Source organism: Thunnus maccoyii, chromosome 18 (assembly GCF_910596095.1).
Source record: "Thunnus maccoyii chromosome 18, fThuMac1.1, whole genome shotgun sequence".
Lineage (NCBI taxonomy): Eukaryota > Metazoa > Chordata > Actinopteri > Scombriformes > Scombridae > Thunnus > Thunnus maccoyii.
Genome location: NC_056550.1, coordinates 4,451,129 through 4,470,842, shown reverse-complemented (window position 1 = coordinate 4,470,842; position 19,714 = coordinate 4,451,129). Strand labels below are relative to the sequence as shown.

The 19,714-nt window shown below is 39.8% G+C and overlaps 1 protein-coding gene across 2 annotated transcripts in view; it reads right to left on the bottom strand.

Annotated features, from left to right (window-relative positions):
* The window catches only part of LOC121884874 (protein TANC2-like), a 55,474-nt gene that overhangs the window by 23,014 nt on the left and 12,746 nt on the right, over positions 1 to 19,714 (bottom strand). For both annotated transcript variants that reach the window (XM_042393952.1, XM_042393951.1), the window contains 5 exons: positions 16,786 to 16,897; positions 16,424 to 16,534; positions 5,065 to 5,204; positions 2,962 to 3,130; positions 2,551 to 2,871 (listed from right to left, as the gene is read on the bottom strand). In XM_042393952.1, coding sequence (XP_042249886.1) covers positions 2,551 to 2,871; positions 2,962 to 3,130; positions 5,065 to 5,204; positions 16,424 to 16,534; positions 16,786 to 16,846 — 802 coding nt within the window. In that variant the 5' untranslated portion in view covers positions 16,847 to 16,897. The remainder of the gene's footprint in view (positions 1 to 2,550; positions 2,872 to 2,961; positions 3,131 to 5,064; positions 5,205 to 16,423; positions 16,535 to 16,785; positions 16,898 to 19,714) is intronic.

The following is a 19,714-nucleotide window of genomic DNA, read 5'->3' as shown; positions in this document are numbered from 1 at the left end:
TATATATCTGGTAGGTGTAATTTTTCACTTTGAACAGATCCAGGCTAGCTGTTTCCCTCTGTTTCCAGTTAAGCTAAACTTGGCTAAACATGCCCTGAGTCCAGCTCCATACTTAAAGTTGTAGTTTAACATTTTGGGAAACATGGTTACTGGTTTTCTCGCTGAGAGTCAGATGACTCCACTCTCATGTCTGTGACCTACATCCAGGAGACGGTTAGCTTAGCTTAGCATAAAGATATAAAGACAGGAACAGGGGGAAACAGCTAGCCTGGATCTGTCCAAAGGTAACGAAGTCTGCCCAGCACATATGAAGCTAACTAATAAATACCATATATCTTTGTTTGATCTGTACAAAAATCTAAACGTAAAAACGTCAAGCTGTGGGTACACACTGGACAATCATGGAGTGCAGTGACTTCCTAGATTCTCTGATGGTTGCCTGGCAACCTCATGGTGACAATAAGACTCCTTGAAACCTTTCTCTAAATGGTGCATGAGTGTACAGCTTGTGAATCATGAGCCACTGCATGAACACATAAGACAAGTTAATATCTGAATACAACCACACACAAAACCCAAGGTTTGAAAACAGTGAAAGGTCTGTTCTAGACAGTGGTCTGTGTCTATTACGTGACAAAGCTAAGTCATGCACATTAGTGGTTAAAAGTAAATTTTTAAAGAGAAAAGAAACGCCTTCTTTTTCTTTCTTTTGTTAGTGAAGTGAAGAACATTTGAAGGATATTATCTGAGGAACGGAGTGTCTGACTGCCACGACAGACGCCATGAAGCTGATTCGAAAGCTAACAAAGCACTGACAAATGTTAGAAACTTTGAACTGTGTTGACTCCGGACAAAACAGACAAACAAAAACTCACCAAGAGTTCGATCCAATCAATCTAGTTACAATCCTCTAACACCACAGCGAATGTCAGCGCTGGCTGTGCCTCGTATCCTGTGTGTGTCTGTGTATGTCTGTGTGTTATGAGAAACGTCACACATGTCACTTCCTTCCTTTCCCAAAGCACTCATGGTTTACAGTTTTTACGGGACAGAGAAAGAGAACAAAAGAGGAAGGGAAGATGAGATGTGAACATGTTGCTGTTTTTTAGTCAGGTTGTTTTGTATCTACATATAACAAACTACAGACAGCTGGATGGATCATGCAGCTTCAGTATCACCTGGCGTCTATATCACACATCTGTATCACTGGTGATCCTGGATACACAATACCATCAGACTGTTTATCAACCGGCTCAGTCAAAATTTTAGAGGAGTTAAATGCTAGAATTTTGTCTCGACAAAATGACGTAATGCTGACTGTGTTGCTAAAGTTGAAAAGACACAAGTGAAAAAGACACAAGCCTGATAAGATCTCTCTAAGAGAAATGGGTTTATTATTTACTTGGAGCTAATTATAGCTGCATAATTTTTTTTTGGCCACTTGAGGTCAGTGAATCAAGCTGTAAACACAATGCTGACATATTATGATACTGAGGCTTGCAGTATCATCTTTAAAATCACTTTTCAAAACTTATCTTTTGCAAAAAGTCTTTCATTAAAGCTGGCACACTGTTTTATTACCATCATGTTGCATCTGTTTTATTATTATTATTGATTTTTATTGTTTTTATCTTATATCATTGTTAGGACTTGTATTCAATTTTTACCTGGTTCATCATGTAAAGCGCTTCATACTTGTTATTGTACTTGTGTTTTGTACTTGATCATCATATCATCACCTCATAAAGTTGAAATAACGTGTTAGCAAAAGCTATTTACACATCTAGCAGACACATTAGAATTCATTTGGAGTCATGTTTTTGTCCACCTGATGAATATAAGTCCAATAGTCACTCTCCTTTTAGCTCTGTTTTGGTTCTCACCGAACACATCTGGCTCTTTAGCTGCTAAATGCTACGCTACGTTCTCCAGATACTGTAGCTATTAACTGAGTGTGTGCTGTTTGGTGCTGAGCAGTCATATAAAGTCTCTTCATCAGAGCTTTTTCACTGAAAACATCTGTCTGCTGTTGCTGGAAACTGAGCAGCCAGACTGAACCAAAACAGTACATTTGCAGACTGTGAAACCAAAACAATGTCATTTGATCCATTGTTAACATAAAAATGTTGATTAATGCAGCTTTAACAGATTTTTTTTTCTAATAAAAAGGCTACATTGGGCATACTTTTCATCATTTCATTGTGACTAAAAAGATTTAATACTCATAAAGTTGCCACATGTTACCTCAAGTTGTAAACTATCTGTTTGTTAAAAGCCCAGTGCCTGTATTGTATCTCTGACATAATTATTATGGAAAGCAATCTATAAAAATGTGTCTATTGTGCTTTATTATTTTTAAACCTGCAATGATGTCATGAAATTTGAGCAAGCACTACAGCTTCACTATCTCTGGTGAGCTCCCTATAGTTGAGTGGGAAGGAGTGATACATTTCCTTCCTAACAGGAAAGCGTGTGTGGGAGCACACTGCAGGACTGCTACCACTTGATCCACACGCACACACACACACCCACGCATGTCATCCATCTTACCAGCAACCGAATTGGGGCGGGGCATGAGGTAGAGAGGGATGGAATGGGTGGAGCCAGAAGAGCGGGCGGATTCAGGTCCTCGGTCTGGGTGGAGTTTGTTGAGGCTGTAAGTGGAAGCGGCCATGCTGTCCTCCGCCCTGTACAGGAAGCCTTCGTTCACACGTCCTGCCGCTACCATACAGGAAGAGGAGGTGGAGGACACCACTGACCGCCCCCCTTGCCGCCAGAGGTTGAGGCTGCTGCCATGGTAACCGTCGCCGGGGTGCTTGGCGCCGTCGTCCCGCTCAACTGCCGACTCAGCAGAGTAGCTGGTCAACGTGGCTGCAGGAGAGAGAGTGGGAGAAAGACAGAAACAGTTAATAATGTAGCAGCGTAGGGGTTTCTTATTGAGGAAACTGTGCAGTATCTGACCTATGATGCCGCTGTCTCTGCTCTCCAGGGTAGAGGTGGGGGAGGTGACGGAGGCGTGGTTGGAGGAGGCGTGCTTGTTGTTGCTGTTTGCCTCCCCCCCAGCAGGAGGCTGCAGTGTGGAGCAGGGTGATGTGCTGCTACTGGCCAGACTGGAGGAAGGAGAGATCCTCTATGGGAAAGAGAAGAGACATAAATATTTATAAAGGCGTGTACATGCAGTCATGTATCTTCAGTTTGTTACATTTTTCTTTTTACTGTTATTATTCATCATATATTATTCAATGTTTGGTTTATATGTGTTCTTGTTTCTCATGGTTTTGTCTTTTATGCTGTCTTGCTTTAGAAACAATGGCTTTTATGCATTTTTTTGTAATTTTGTTTTGAAAGAGAGAGAGAGAGGGAATATACAGTGTGCAGTTTTGGGAACAAATAAATGTAATTTAATGTCCACTTTATGTGATATAAAATGTTCATAGACTATATTCATACAGTATTAAGAGTATGCTAATACAGTATATCTAAAATAAAGTGGTAATATAAGGTGTAATGTGAAGCAAGACTTATTGCTATTTATAGACTTGTACTCTCAATGGTGGAAGGTAACAAAGTACATTTACTCAAGTGCTGTACTTAATTTCAATTTTAAGGTACTTTTACTTGTACTATATCCATTTTGTGTTACTTTATACTTCTACTCCACTATATTTCAGAGGGAAATATTATAATATAGTACTTTTCTACTCCAATACATCTATTTTACAGCTGTAGTTAGGCACTAGTTACTTTGCAGATTAATGATTTAATTAAAACCTATAAAGTGAAGTAGAGAGTAGAAACATTACAAGTGAGGCAGATAAGATTTTTAAAATTTATATTAAATAAATAATTAATTCTGCAGGTGAGGTCAAATGTAGTAAATGTTTTTAGGTAAAAGCAAGTTGGAAAAGGTGAGTTGTAAGCTAAACATATCCAATATGATTATTGTTATACAGCACATTAAACTAAAAATTAGTATATAAAATAGAGATAACATGTTAATGTAAGTAATAATAGTCCAATAATAATATATAATATTCTGCTGTATAATTTTTACTATTATTATTTTAAATCTATAATATGTAACTATTCCACATTAAAATGTCTAAAAACAACTAGACCTATGTTATATATTTTGCTGAGTTGTGTACTTACATCATCCCAAATTTTTCCAACAATTTTCAAACCCAGAGAAATCAGTAAGTTTAATCAAGGTAACGGTCTGTTTCAGTTGGTTGTCAGTCAATGGCGTCATACCCCCTCTACCAAAGAGTATAGTGCACAAGATGCATGCGCCAGCGTTGTGTTTGTCCACTACAATTGCATCTACCAAAGAGTATAAACCTACAAGATAACACATCGACGTTGTGACTGTTTGCCACAATGGCATCTACCAAAAACCTTATACCTTCAAGATAATACGTCTGCATTGTGGTTGTTCAGCAGAAACTGTTATAAATGGACTTTTATTCAGTTTTACGCCACATTTTTATGATAAACTTTTTAGATCTTGGTCATTTTTAACTATATATTTTAACTGGATGAAGGATTTTAGTCATTGGACGTCTGGATCTTAAGTTATCAGAGGAAAGTGTTTCCTACAACAGAGCTTGAAAATGTAATTCTGTTCAGGAACCAACTGTCACATGAAACAAGATGTATTTACTGAACTGGGTTAGCCAACTTAAACAAGTTTTACATCACTGAAAATAGATTTCCAAAGCATACTGAAATAAATGGAAACCTATAGCAGCTGGGAGAGCTGGGACAAAGGTGATTCTCAGTTCAGATTTTCACATTATTTTATTTCTGAATACAAATTATACTGTATAAAGTAAAAACGACACTTTGTTATTATTAATTGTGCTTTGCCAAATGCTGGATTCAGATTCAGAAATGTCTCTGGTACATAATGTGTAGTTAGATAAAAGGTATATACTTTACTTATATACAACAATACAACAACACCACCGACTGAAAATTTACAATACGGTTTAATTCACTTAACCACAGGACACTCAACCTTTTCTGTTTTAAAAATTTTTTTGCAAGTGAGGCAGTGACTACCTGTCCATCATCCTGGGCATGGTAAGGTGACCCCGGCTCCCCACTGACGATCTTTTCCCCCAGCAGGAAGCCCAGCCTGGTCATCAGAGCATCAGCTGCCTCGTCTACAGTGGGGGGCGGTCCTAACTCCTCCTCCTCACCTGGAGAGCCGGAAAAAGGAAGAGAGAAAATGGAGGATGAGAGATGTTCAAAAGCTTGTCAGGTGTGGTGTCTGTTCTCCAGTCTAGTTGTTTTGTAGTGATTATCACAATTACAGTCTACTGCATATGGAAGTTCCTTAACAAGAAAAGCAAGAGCATACAATAAAGTTGAGTATTCATCAATCTGGGAGTCAAGATTTAAGAGCAAGTGTGACCAGAATTGTGAATTTTGAGCACACAAAATGAATTGTATCAATAAATTTACAACATACAAGACATTAAGTCCATTAAAGGGGACATATTATACACATTTCTAGGTCTATATTTATAATCTGGGGCTCTACTGGAATATCTCTGCATCATTTACAGTTCAAAAAACTCCTTATTTAACTCATACTGACCCTTTATGCAGCCCCTCTGTTTAGACTCTGTCTGAAACAGGCAGTTTTAGCTCCTGTCTCTTTAAAGCCCCCTTCCTGATGAGCTCACTCTGTTCTGATTGGCCAGCTCTCAGAAGCCGCCCCTTGGCAGACAACCGCTGTGTCTTGGGAGGCTACGTCAACAAACCATGCAACAAACTATGGTAGTAGGATTTCACTATTTTTTCTCGTTCTTACTCTAATTGTCAACTCATCAAATACATCTGTATATGTTCAAGCTGGAATCCCATCTGAAATATGAGAGTGGACAACGCAAACAACACATGGGAGAAACATTGGCAACAAAGGCCACGGAATGGACAGCTGTTTATGGGCATGCATGATGAGCTGAAATCTGCTTGTCTGCAAACGAAGTGCTCAAAGCAGGTTGAAGCCCTGACTTTTGACTTGCAGGGAGCGTTTCTACATATGTTAGCCTCAGGTTTTGGAACTTTGACCATGTTAAGCATAGATATTCAACATCATAAGAGTATATAAATAATAGACAATGACAAAAAGCATAATATGTCCCCTTTGAACATCGGAAAATCTCAAAGTGCTGAGTTTGCAAATTATTTTTGGGGATCCAGCAGGAAGTCAGCTGGCTCAGTCAGCAAAGGACCAAAAATGCCTGGAGCCTGAGGAACCCTAAAAAATCAAAAAATCCTCCCCCAATCCCCCCCCAAAAATTGACATATGTGCTCTATGAGTGACTTTGGAATGAATAGAGTGCCCAAAGATTTTCCTGTGAAATAATTCCATAAAATACTGCTCGCTGCTGCTTTACAGGTTATGCACACGTCATGCGAAAGTTTTGATACGTCCAAAACTTGGATTTATGACCAAATACATGCAAAATGAATGACATTCCGATCAGCCTCAGCTGCAATCATTAGCATGCTAACACACTAAACTAAGATGGGAACGTGACAATTCACATCACCAAGAGCAAAAACCTTCACATCCATGTAGTCATGTGATCCATAATTCATATAAAAATATTGATTATAGCCGCTTTTAATACGAAATTTGCCAATGTATTGGTTGGGCTTTATTTGTTTTGTACCTTTCTTTGATATATTTTCTTTTTGAGCCTTGCAGTCAAGTAACAGCATGGTCACATGATTTGACTTTGCAGTGGTAGAAACGGAAACTGGTAACTGGAACAAAGTCATTCAACATTTATTGTTCTCTCGGTAATGACAACCTCTGTTTCTCCCATGTAAACCCCACCCGTCTGCTCTGTTGTCCTGGTGACCTGGAGCCACGCTTCCTTATACTAGGAGATTGGATCTATCCAATCAAGACGGAAATAGCTATTAATCCATGCAATCAGGGGTGGTTATGTAAACAAAACTGAACCGTAAGAGATCTTAAAACACCCATAAAAAAACATGATCTCACTAACTGGTGCAAAGCCCACTGGGATGACCGTGTGAGCGTGTGCATAACAGTGATTGATCTCCATATTAATATATTCACTATCATGACCCAAATATGCCAAGCATAGACACACACACACACACACACACACACACACGTGCGCGCAGACACATACACGCACGCACACACATGCACACACACAAGAATGTAAGCCACAGCATGAAAGCTCATACTCTGTCTCTCTCTCTGACAGTCTATAATTACAGCTATAAATTGCTGACTGGTGGACTAAATACTAGAAAAGCATTGCATGTGTGTGTGTGTGTGTGTGTATGCACGCACATACATGCAAGTGTGTGTGGTCAGTCAATGACAGGGTGTGTGTCATTTTTAGAAGAAGAAAAATAAAATGGAAAGATCAGATACAGACAGCACAGACTTTTCCATTTCTGTCTCGTTAACTACTGTAGCTTCTAATTCCTTCCATCCATCCTTCTCTCCTTTCCTTCTTCCTTCACCTTGTTCCTTCAATCCTCTCCTCCTTTTCTTTCTCGCTTTCTTTCTGACCAACCTTTCTTTCTACCTTCTTTTGTAATTTCCTGCCTACCTTCTCTCCTCCCCTTCGCACTCTTTCCTGAAGATAACGTGATGTAAATGCTTGTCTTTTTATAATTTTGTGATTAAAGCCGAGAAATAAAGTACAAAGGTTTCAGATAGCACCGTAAACAATGTGTTAGCAAACCTGCTTATTAACCAGCTGAGCTGTCAATGACAAGGCATTAATAAAACAGTCAGTGTGACATGTTTCAGAGTCTAAACAAAAAATCTCTGGACATTCCTCCTTCAGAAATAGTCTGTATGTTTACCAAAGTGCATTTGTACCCACTTCTTGTGAGAAAGAAAGCAGGATTTAAGCTTCACTGTTCATTCTTCGCACAAGTACTTCCTTCATTTTTGTGTATCGAAAAAATTGTCAAGCATTATCTCAATATCTGAACAATTATGATGTCTCGCTGAACTATAAACACTTTGGCTTTCAGACATTGCCGTTTCCATCTCCTCTGCTCTGTTCTGCTCTCTGTCTCTGTGTCATGGATGTATAAAGAGCTGCAGGTCTGTGTGTCTGCTTGACTGAGAGCAGAGCTGAGCTACACACACGCAGAGCAGAGCAGAGCAGAGAGGCCACAGAGGACAGGGTGAAGCTCTGCATTCACATAAAATCCTGCGATGTGGCACCTTCCCGCAGGGTTGTGTGGAGGTGTGGGTGTGTTTATTTGTGCTTTAAAACGTAACCGCCATGAAACAATTGGAAAATAAGGTTTTATTTATGTGATTCACAGCTTCGCTCTCACCACTGCTCTCTCTCTCTCTCTCTCTGGTGTCCAGCCGAGACGGAGGAGCCAACTTTGAATACTGTGTGCTTACAAGCACCAGCGATCAATCTCCTCAATATTACTGAACGCAGAAACTCCAGACTCTCCTGGATAATGTAACGATCCCATAGGTTTATAATATGACCACCGTTTTCAATGATTTCAACTTCCTTTCTGAGAAATTAATAACAGTAGTTGCTGAATTCATTCAAAAGTGTCCCAGAAATGAAAAATAAACCGTTTCACTCTGCAGCTTGTAAAATCAGTTTTCTCAACACTGTAATCTTAACTTCAGCCTGCCGTTAGTGATGCATGTGACCGAACTTTAAGCTCAGTGACTGTTTCTTGCTGAAATTCACCTTTGGGAGCTTTAGTTAACTTCTACCCCAAAATTTTTATGTACAGTCTTATACCGTCTACTTTTCACTAAAGAACCACATATTTTCCAATGCTGCTGTTCATTTTTTGCACTGATCATTTGAATGGGAGAGTTTTATGCTGATCCAAGCTGTAGAAGTGCTCAAACTGTGCACAATGTAATGTTGTCTATGGGAAAAATTAATGGGATTTTTACTTGTTACTTGTCAGATATTTATTTAGTATTTCAGACAAGGACAATGCCACCTGATACCTGCTACATCTCATTTTGATGTACACAGGGTTATCACTCAGCCTTGAAGAGGTGTGGGGGTTTTTTGTTATGGCAGTGAGCTGATGGATAAATACATGAAATAATGATTGTTGTTCTCAAGGCTGCCAATTTCAGCAAGGCAAGACAGGCCGTTTTTTCATCCATGGCTCTGGAAATATGGAGTTCGCTTCAATCACCCTCAGCTAACATCAAGCAACCTGACAGTCAGACATGCCTTTGTTGCCATAAAGGCCACATAAGTCAGACTATGAAAAGGGGGGATTCACTTTCTATCTAAAAAGCTTGTTGATATTGATGATAGTCAGCTCCTGATATTATTGGTTTAAATTCATATTTGAGTGTAACTGATATATGAACGCGCATACAGTATATGTGTACTCTATGTACTATACGCATCATTTAACAGCCACAGTGGCTACCTGAAATTTTCACATAGCAAATACTGCGTGAAGCTGCAGGGGAAGACACAGTAAGTGCCATTAACATCACAGAAGTGACAGCCACTATGTTCTTTTCACTTGTGTTGTTTATCCCGGTGGGCTGCCAGTAAGTATTTTGCTGCTGGTCTAACCCTCTAATGGAGAGCTGAAGATAAGTTCAGGGATTAAAATTAATTCTGTTTTTTCCAGCAGTGTTGTGAAGACAAATCATGGATTCATTTATGTGTTGTGGTCTCTAGTGGAGACACCATTTCTGTGGTAGCAGAAACAAACTGAATGCATTCACTGCAGTGAAAGCATTGATATATAGGGTGATCACAGTCGGCAAAAATTAGACCATGTAAATGTGGAAGTTAATGGAAAATAAAGTATTCCCACAGGCTGGATGTGATGTGTTGTGTAGTATTCATACTTGCTAGTTCATGACTATAAACAAACTTGAAATCCATGGTTTCTTGAATTTGAATCAAATGACATATACATAATTTAATAAAAACCTGAAACACAAGAAATGTGACCGTGTGAATGAATGAAAAAATGGAATTTCAGTCAGGAAACATTATGCAGAGTGAACCCAGTCCTGAGATCTGTGGCACACAGAAGGCAGACACCAGTCTTAAACGGTCTCAGATTGGTCTGCTGTTGACATGCCGCTCTGAGCGAAAACATTAGGGTTTAAAGGATGACTCCACCTTTCTGGGTTTTTCAAATGGAAACGCCCACTCAGCCATTAGCAAAAAGCAGAGACGTGGGTTAAAGCCAGAGTGATAAAACACCCCCCCATACACACACACAGTTCGCTGACAGTGTCTTCCTAACATGCTTGCTGTAAGTCAGGGCGCGAAAAGTTGTCCAGATAAACTACGAGCAATGATCGTGTGAGATCTATCAGTCCCGAGAACCGTTCATCTGATTTACTTCATACCTGGCGGATGTACTGCTGGGGACTGAAGGAAGTGCAGCGTCAAGTGTGAAGTTGTATGGAACTTTTTCTGATAACAGCGCAGCCAAGTAAATTGGATTGGGGATTTAAAGGTGAAAATATGTCTAGTTGTATATCTGAACAGGACAAAATTTTGTGATGACATCATCAGGGTTATCTCAGCTTCAGCTTGCGTCCTCACATTTTTTTACTATAGATATGCCTGACAAACTTGATGGAGTTTGAAAGGAGCATTTAAAAGGCAAGGAAGGTCTACTGAAAAATGCTATCCATTGTGTTGCATTATGGGAAATGTAGGATCTAGTGTTTTTTGTGTTTGACCCATACTTGAGACTGAAAGTCGGGGTATTTTGGCCTCTGCTGCATTGATTTGGACCATTCTTTTCTTAATCTGTCACTTGTGAGTCCTCTAACTTTTGGAAAGTGCTTTAATATAGAATATTTTAGTAGTGTAGTAGATACCCAATTAGCTTAGATAATGGACAGAAATCCTGGAGAACATGTTTCAGCTATTAAGACTGATGAAAGAAGCTCTGTATGGGAAATGACATGAGCAATGAAAGCTAGTTCAACGGAAGCTAATGAGGAGGTAGAACAGGACTTTTTCTTCAGAAGCTTTTTCTTGTAGTCTCACAAAACAAATTTCATGGAAGTACACAACGCAAAATAGGATTCATTCCCATTTATAAATATGAGAGTACATTAGGCCCTAACACTGACATTAATATTGACCCTGGTGGAAACCTTTCCGCCTGTTGAAACAGAGGGACAGCGCTTCACTCTCACCTTCCTCTTCTCTTCTTCCTCTTCCTCCTCTCTCCTCTCCATCAACCGGATGATCCACCCAATCCCGACACAGATCAGAGTTCTCCTCGTGGGTCAGACAGCAGCAGACGTAAAACAGCAACCCCCGCAGGAGGGAGGAAGCGTGACTGACGACCCCCACCGCCATGACATCTCTGCCGCAACTGCAGCCGTTCGTCGATCTCCATGTGCGACGGACGGAGGTCCGCTCATGCCGACACCACTTGGCTCTTGAACGGGCACATGCTTTCAAAATAGCCGCCGTGCAGTCCATAGCTAGCTGGAAGCCAGGTTTTGATTGGTTCAGAGTGTTTCCATGTAGAGGGCGGAGTCAACAAATCAAATGGCTGCTATTGCCACAGAAAACAACTTATTACTGTGATGGATGAGAACAAGCTTCTTTAACTTAAATTTGTGTAGTTTGTTGGATTGATGTTGTGCTGTTGGTCCTCTCCATCAAGATTTCTTGGTGACAGACAAAAACCTTTAGATGCACATGATGACATCACTACTCAGTGCTCTTCTCTTTGGTCCTGAGCTCCTCCTTCTCCAGAGTACACAAAGGAGAGAGGGAGAGAAAGATGAAGAAGGTAGGAGTGAAGAGATAAGAGGAGGGAGAGTCTTTCCAGGAAAAAAAAAACACTTAAAATACTCCAGTTTGAAGTCTTGTGAAGCAGAAAGTCTTAAGTTAACAACCAGGATGGTAAAACTTACGAATACTGTGGTAATATCCACGTATGTTTATACTTGGTTACTTTCAGAGGTGAAACCAGAATCCACACACACAAGAACAGAACTTTTAAACTTGACTGCAACTCACAGCAGATCTGGATGATGTGGTCCACTGGTTTTTGTCCTTTTACCCAAAAAATGCAATCCTTTTCATTCACAGGTAGAGCCTCCTCAAAACTAAGCAAAGAGCGAGCACAACAACTGAAGTGTGAGGTGGAAAGAGTGAATGATCTCCTAGATGATATCCTCTTTAGTCAAAAGCACAACAAGTAAAGTTTCCAAGTATTCAAAGATTTTTTTTCTTTCAACAGCGGAGCCTCCATATCTGGTCTGAAAGACGACCTCCCTCGTCTGACTGCACCGCAAATCAAAACTCCCCTCCTCCAACGAAAAAAACACACACACACACACACACACACACAGGAGAGAGAGGGAAGGACTGCAGGAGGAGCTGAACGGAGAGAGTAATCTGTTACATGTCGAGCAGCGCAGGCAAAGTTTAGAAAGACAGTTCAGACTTTTTTCCTCTAACAGAACAAAAACACAGCCAGAGAGACAGAGAAAGGCTGAAGGAAGACTTGGATGAGGTCGGCAGAGCTAAGAAATCCTGCAATTACAGTGAAACTCCTTTTCCAAGAACAGAAAAGCGTCTGACCACAAATCACAGTGAAGATGGAAGGTCCGCTTTAGTCCAGAAAATGTGAAAAATGTAGAAAGCAAAGTACCAAACAAAGAGTTAGACTGAATTAAACACCAGTTAAATGATGTTTAGATGTTTAGCTGAAGTTTAAATTGAAGTCAGGAGAAGATAATCATCCGCTGAATGTTTCTGTGGATGATTAAATGTCATTCGTCTTTCTGAAAGCCTGAGTTATTTTTGATCAACAGAAAACCCTTTCAAATGACAAGAGGAAAAGAGAGAACGAGAAAGGGCAACAACTGTAACAACAAAGGCAGAGAGCAGTAACTGAAGCAGTGAAGTTGAGAAAAAGGGTTTGGCAAACTATTTAACACAAAGATGGCTTATATTCCTTCATTATATGCTTTTTTAGGCTGATTATTTCACCCCCAAAAATCTACTGACATAGAGCCAACATGATATCTAAAAATAGAGATAAAGCACACTGTTGCACTGCCTTTAGTTAATCTTCACCGAATGCATGTGAAAAACACAGTATCTACCAACAAAATGTGTTCCTTCAGCTTTTTTGATCATTGAAACAAGTTTAAGAACAAAAACTTCCTTTTGAATAGTTTCAGTCAATAGCTGATTACATGTAGCTCTGTTTTGCTAGGTCTAACTACCATTTATATCCATATTGAAATCAATATAATACAATAAATTCCAATTTAATACATTTAAATATGACTTAAAGAAGCTTAACCTCATGAAACCGCATGAATTCCACCAGACTAAAAAGCTGAGATGGCAGCTACCGAGACCTGCTAAGCTAGTTAGCATTAGCAGGAGTTTACTTGATTTAGCTTCCGCATCACAAAGTTACATGGACCAACAAACTGAATTACCAAGAAGTGATTTCATTAAAGTACATATATTCTTCAATTACAGATAACAGCAAATTTAGTAAAAAACAAAAAAACAAAAACATATTAAACAAGTTATTTTAGCTTTAGTTTTAGCAAAGAATAGCCATGGCTATCTCACCAACTTGCTAGTAACATGGATGTATTATAGGAGCTGGATATCGTGCTGCCGCTCAGCCTCGCAGCCATTTTTTCACAGTGGCCTCTCGCAGTATTGCTGCGAAAAATCCCCTTGCAGCCCAAAAAGCAGTAGACCACCGTGGTTAAAGAGATGTCCGTAAAACTGTTGACAGGACACCTCAAACTGCAAGCAAGGTCATTTATGACTCTTTCTACTATGAATTTTTGATCCATGGAGGTTTTATGTTCATAAAAATTTCCTTAAACCGAGAAAAGCAATTTAAAAATTTGTGACATTATCACAATGTTAAGTCTATGGGCCGAATGGGGGAAACACCACTGCGCATATTCAGGGGACCGCACAACGTGGAAGCAAACCCGGAGGCTAGAAACCTTTTTTTGGCATATGCGCCAGCCAAGCAATTCTCATTGGATTGAATGGGTGCCATTCTTGGTCCAGTATCCAGCTCTTATGCTGAAGCCATTGCTAGTTATTGCAGTTTTTTTTTTTTCTTTTTAGCTCCGTTTAGTAATTGTTGCAGATTTGAAAAGTTGAAAAGTTTTCTCAGAAATTAAAAGATTTCTATGCCATAACAATTTATATTGTAAATATTTGTTTACTCCGTTTTTCCTTTGTGAGGCAGAAACGACAGTAGGGAGGAGAAAGACATGAGGGAGGAGGAAGAAGATGAGGAAGGGCAGAGGGAGGCCAAAAACACAAAGAAGAGGTTAAGGAGTGAATAGAAATAAACTGAAATCAGAGCTTGTGTGTGTTTGTGTATGTGGGCATGGTGTACTGACTTTAAGAAGTTGCCTTGGCTCATGATAATGTTTCTGTTTTGACAGAGAGTGAGCAGTAGAGAGACACAGACAGAGAGTCAGAGAGAGACTCCACATGGTAATGTTTAGGAGAAGTGTGTCAAATCAACCCTGAGGAGGAGGAAGAGGAGGAGCAGCAGGAGAGGAGAAGAGAACAGAGGAGGAGCAGCAGGAGAGGAGAGGAGAGGAGAGGAGAAGAGAGGAGAGGGGAGGAGCAGCAGGAGAGGAGTGGAGAGAGGAGGAGAGGACAGGCGAGAAGAGGTGAGGAGCAGGAGAGGAGAGGACAGAAGAGGAGAAGAGAGGAGAGGAAAGGAAAGGAGGAACAGCAGGAGATGAGAGGAGAGTGGAGAGGAGGTTGGCAGGGGGCTGGGTTACATTTCTGTGTTTTCTCTCTCACTGAGGCACATAGGGACGATCAAATGAAGGGTCAAAGGTCAACACCCCCTCTACTGCCAGACACAGAGTAACAGGTCACAGCTGTGTGTGTGTGTGTGTGTGTGTGTGCGTGTGTATGTGCATGTGCATGTGCGTGTGCGTGTGTGTGTGTGTGTGTGCGTGTGCACGTATGCATGTGAGAGAGACAGAGAGGGAGAAAAAAAGAAACTATTCTAGTGCTGGTTATGGTTTCACCTTGATTCTCTCGTCCCTTTCAGCCTCTTTACATTACAGATTAGATGCAGCTGTGTTGAAAGTGTTGAAATGTTAGGTCTGACCTAGCTGCAACTTTTACAGAGCTGGCGCCATCATCAGGTCAACATTTAAATTTGTCTAATACTTTGGTTTATGACCAACCTGCGCAACCAATGACTCTCATCAGCCTCAGCTGTAATTTGTGTTTAGAGCTAATTAGCAAATGTTAGCATGCTAACACGCTGAACTAAGATGGTAAGCATTATACTTGTGAAACATCAGCGTGCTGGCAATAGCATTTAGCTCAGAGCACTGCTGTGCCAAAGCACAGTTTCACAGCTCTTGTGGTTAGTTTTGTTTCAATGTACTACCCCCTTTATATTTGTGTTGGGCTTTTATTTTGTTTTGTTTTTCTATTTTTTGCTTGTTTGAGTTTTCTCTCATGTCTGTCTTAGATTTACATGCAGTGTTTGCTCACACAATGGTGTTATGTAATGTATAGTGTTTGTATATGTTCCCAACTTGAAATGTATTTATGTTAAGCTGTTGTCAATTAAGTATTAAAAAAAAGGTTTGTTTCACCAGTGAGTCAGAGTAAAGTCAGGGAGGTTTGCTGCTTACTCTTATAATGAGTCATTTAAAACTGTTTACATACAGTCATGACCCATGAAGTCCAGTATGAGTAACAGATCCATGCAATCCACGCAGTCATTATTAATACTATGAAACAGCATTTTCCAACTCTTGAGTTAGCACAGTGACAATAGTATTATCCTATATTTAGACAAACACTACAAAAGTACGCAGTTCAGGTTACAATGTAATCTATCAGGAATGTGCGCTTTCATGTATTTGATTGTGTTGTGGCAAAAGTTAACCAGACGCAACTTTTTTTGCCACACGACACTACTTTTTCTTTTCCCTTTGAGTCCTTCGTGTTGCAATTTGCCATAATGCCATGCTAATGTCAGCCTTTAACAACATATTCTGTGATCATCTGAATGTGATTACAGACACTGCAGCTAACAGAGCAACAAATGTTCAGGTTCCGCCTATGACGTCTGTGGTCCGACTTTTCTACAGTCAGAGAATATGGTGCGGCACTGGCACACGGCCATGTTTGTTTTGAGAATGTCAGCCACGTAGCTACCCACTGTTCCACTGGAGATTGCCATCTGTTTCTCCCTCAGTGTGATGAGTGTATGTTGTCTTGTTTGTGTTGTGTGAATGTGTATTCCTGTATTTGAATTACGACAGATTGCTATGATACCGTATGAGAGCGCAGCACGGTGAATGTCCTCTGATGTAAGATAGACGGATGGATAGACAGATAAATATATGATAGTTAGTCAGTCCTACCTGTTGTCCTTTTGCCCAGACGAAGGTTGAGAAGGGGAGAGGAGGGGAGTGAACGAGTGAATCCCTCCATCATCCTGACCTCTGACCCGTCTGAATCAATGCTACTGCCACCTGGTGCAAGACAACAAAACAAAGATATGTTTCCACTGTGTGTGTCTAAATATGAAAAAAGCTATTCCACACTTTATGACCCTGCCTGATAATGAAAAGACATACACGTGTAATATGTGTACTACATAGAATTAACATACATGAAGCTTCAGACATGACTGTATTTGTACAATCAGACTAGTGGCATACCTTACAAACATAACACAAGATGATAGGGTACACACAAGATAATGACACATAGTGACACTGACCACTGTTCTTGTTCTTGCGGCCTTTGCTTCCCAGCAGCATCTTCAGGCTATTTCGGAACATGATTGCTCACGACGACAGGTCACACACACAAACACTTCCTGTCAACACCTCCTGGAGAGAGGGAGAAAAAGAAAGAGAGAGAGTCAACCATTAGAAAATATAATTTCCTGCATAGTGTTTAGCTCATTGGACTACACTGTTCTTTCTCTACTGCAGGGGCACTAGGATTGTCTAGCTATCCTAGTCACACCCATATGGAGGAAATATCATGTGTGACATGTGAACTACATCATAGAGTTACAAAGTGGAGGAACTATTTCAGGTGCCACTGGTTCCAGAAATAAAAATCCCATTATGAAATCTCCTGGTAAGATATGTGTTTTTTTTGACTAGGCCTTTAGTGATTATTAAAAGTTTGAATTCAACCCACATACCTGGATGAAAGAATAATCTACACACTGGTTCTTACTGTCTGTTTATAGTGTGTGAGACTATGCTTGTTTTAAATAGATACTTTATGATGGTGTAGTTAAATAGCTAACTCTCAATATCACATTTGTCTGACTGGCAGTAGAATTATTACACACACATGCACATACACATACACACACACACACACACAATGTCTCTCTCTTCTTTTACTACAGCGTGACTTTGGAACACACCCAACTCTTTGGCTGGTAATATTGTTGCCAGGCAACCATCTGCCGTTGCTAAGCGATCCATTATTGAGGATACGTATTAGAATATAACCCTGTTCGCCCGCTGGTGTATGCTGGTGTGTGTGTATGTGTGTCTATGTGTGAGTTGTTTAAGGACAGCAACCAAAAGGTGATTCAGTTAGAAAAGCGAAGAGTTTCCATGGATCTCAGAGCAAAACAGATCCAATGTGACTCTTACAGGAAAAGCTTTTACACACCGCTAACTACATCTTCAATTTAGCAATAGAAGCACTCAGAATATGTACAGAAGGGCCTGTCACGTTGATTAAATCCACAACTTAAACTCTGGCTCAAATCTTTTGATTAAGTCATAAAACAGTTTCGGTTAGACAGTACATTGCACACACACACAAACACACACACACACTAATGCAGCGAGTAATTTTAATGTGAAAGTATCTCTCTGTAAGTGATGTTCTGTGCTGTTCTATCCACACCCTTCCTTGTCATATGATAAAGCTGATTTAAATTTGAGAAGAAATATGCGTTTGTGTATGTGCTGAGAATGAAATGATCAGAGTCAGAGCAGCGAACAGATGGTAGATTAAAATAGTACAGACAGTCATTTCCTTGTTTCTCATTCACACACTGAGATGTCAACATACACACGCGCGCACACACATACACACACACACACACACACGCACACATTAATACTTTGATTTATGTGCATTTTCAAACACTGACAAACTGTCAACTGGGTATTTTGTCATGTTTCCAATAGTATCATTTAGTCCTAGTTAAAGGTGCAGTGTGTAGAATTTAGTGGCATCTAGTGGAACGGACTTGGCAGACATGGAATATAATATTTATCAGTATGTTTTAATTAGTGTATAATCACATGAAAATAAGAACCGTTGTGCTTAGAATGAGCCCTTTATATCTACATAGGGAGCAGGTCCTCTTCCATGGAGCCTGTCATGTTGTTTCTACAGTTGCCCAGAACCGATAAACCCAATACTGGCTCTAGAGAGGGCCTTTTGCATTTTTCATGAGTTTTGCGACCACTGTAGGTTCTCGCTTGGAAGGGGAAAGGGGAAGGGTACTCAGTTTGTTGCAATCTGCAACCTCACTGCTGAATGCCACTAAATCTTACAAACTGCATATTTAAGTTCATAGAATAATTTCAGAAAAAGAGCAAGACTTTTTCTTTTGCGTTCCTGACATCTGCAGAGCCCTCACTATCAATTTATGATAAGGCTTCCAAATAGAACCAGTCTGAACTCCAAACAAAACTGCTTGAGAGAGCATTGACTCAATATGATCCACATACTGAAGACAGTCGAGACACTTCAGCTGCCTTTTTTTTCATTTAACTTTATTTATCCAGATTTAATAGTGTTCACAGAGTCAGTTTTTCACACAGTAATTTATATAATGTTATTACAATGTTGTTTGTCTGGTAACAGCCAAGAGCCAATCCCATGGCTGCCAGTTATTTTTTTCATGTGTAAGGTGAGGAATACTTGATTCTATTAGTGGAATAAATGCAAACTTGTGGACAAGGCAATGACAGCCTGTTTGTTATAAAATAATTTTGTGTTTTGTGTTTTTACCAAATGTAAAGATTACATTTGGTGTGTTAGCTGACAGCTACATTTGGTATATTAGCTAAAAGTTACATTTAGTGCGTTAGCTAAAGTTTGCATTTGGTGTGTTGAACACGACAAGCATGACAAGAGAATATTTATACAAGTTTGAACATCCTCACAGATGAAGAATAACATACAGTAGCTGTATGTGCAATATGATAAAAAAAAAAAAAAAAAATCTGCAAAGAGCTGACGACTCCGTTTAACCCTGGCTTAAAAAGTCCTTTTTTGAAACACATCGTAAATTTGGATTAGTTAACTCTTCACTACGGAGTCATGGATTAAGTCAAAGAAGATAGCAAATCCATTTGTCTTTAAGAAGATCATAAAGGTGGTCAAACCGAGATTACCAGAGTGTGTGTTTGTGTGTGTGTACTTGCATTAATTATATTATGAGGACAATCATCTGGTCACACAGTCACGTTATGGGGACTTACCTCTATTTAGGGACAAAAAATTGTTTTGCTTGGGTAAACCGTTAATTTTTAGGGTTAGGGGGTTAAGGATGTCGTGGTTATGGTTAAGGTGAGGTTAAGTCTCCATGATTACTATTGTTAGTCAAGAAAGACAGAAGCAAATGTCTGTATATATGTATACACACACTATATGTACAA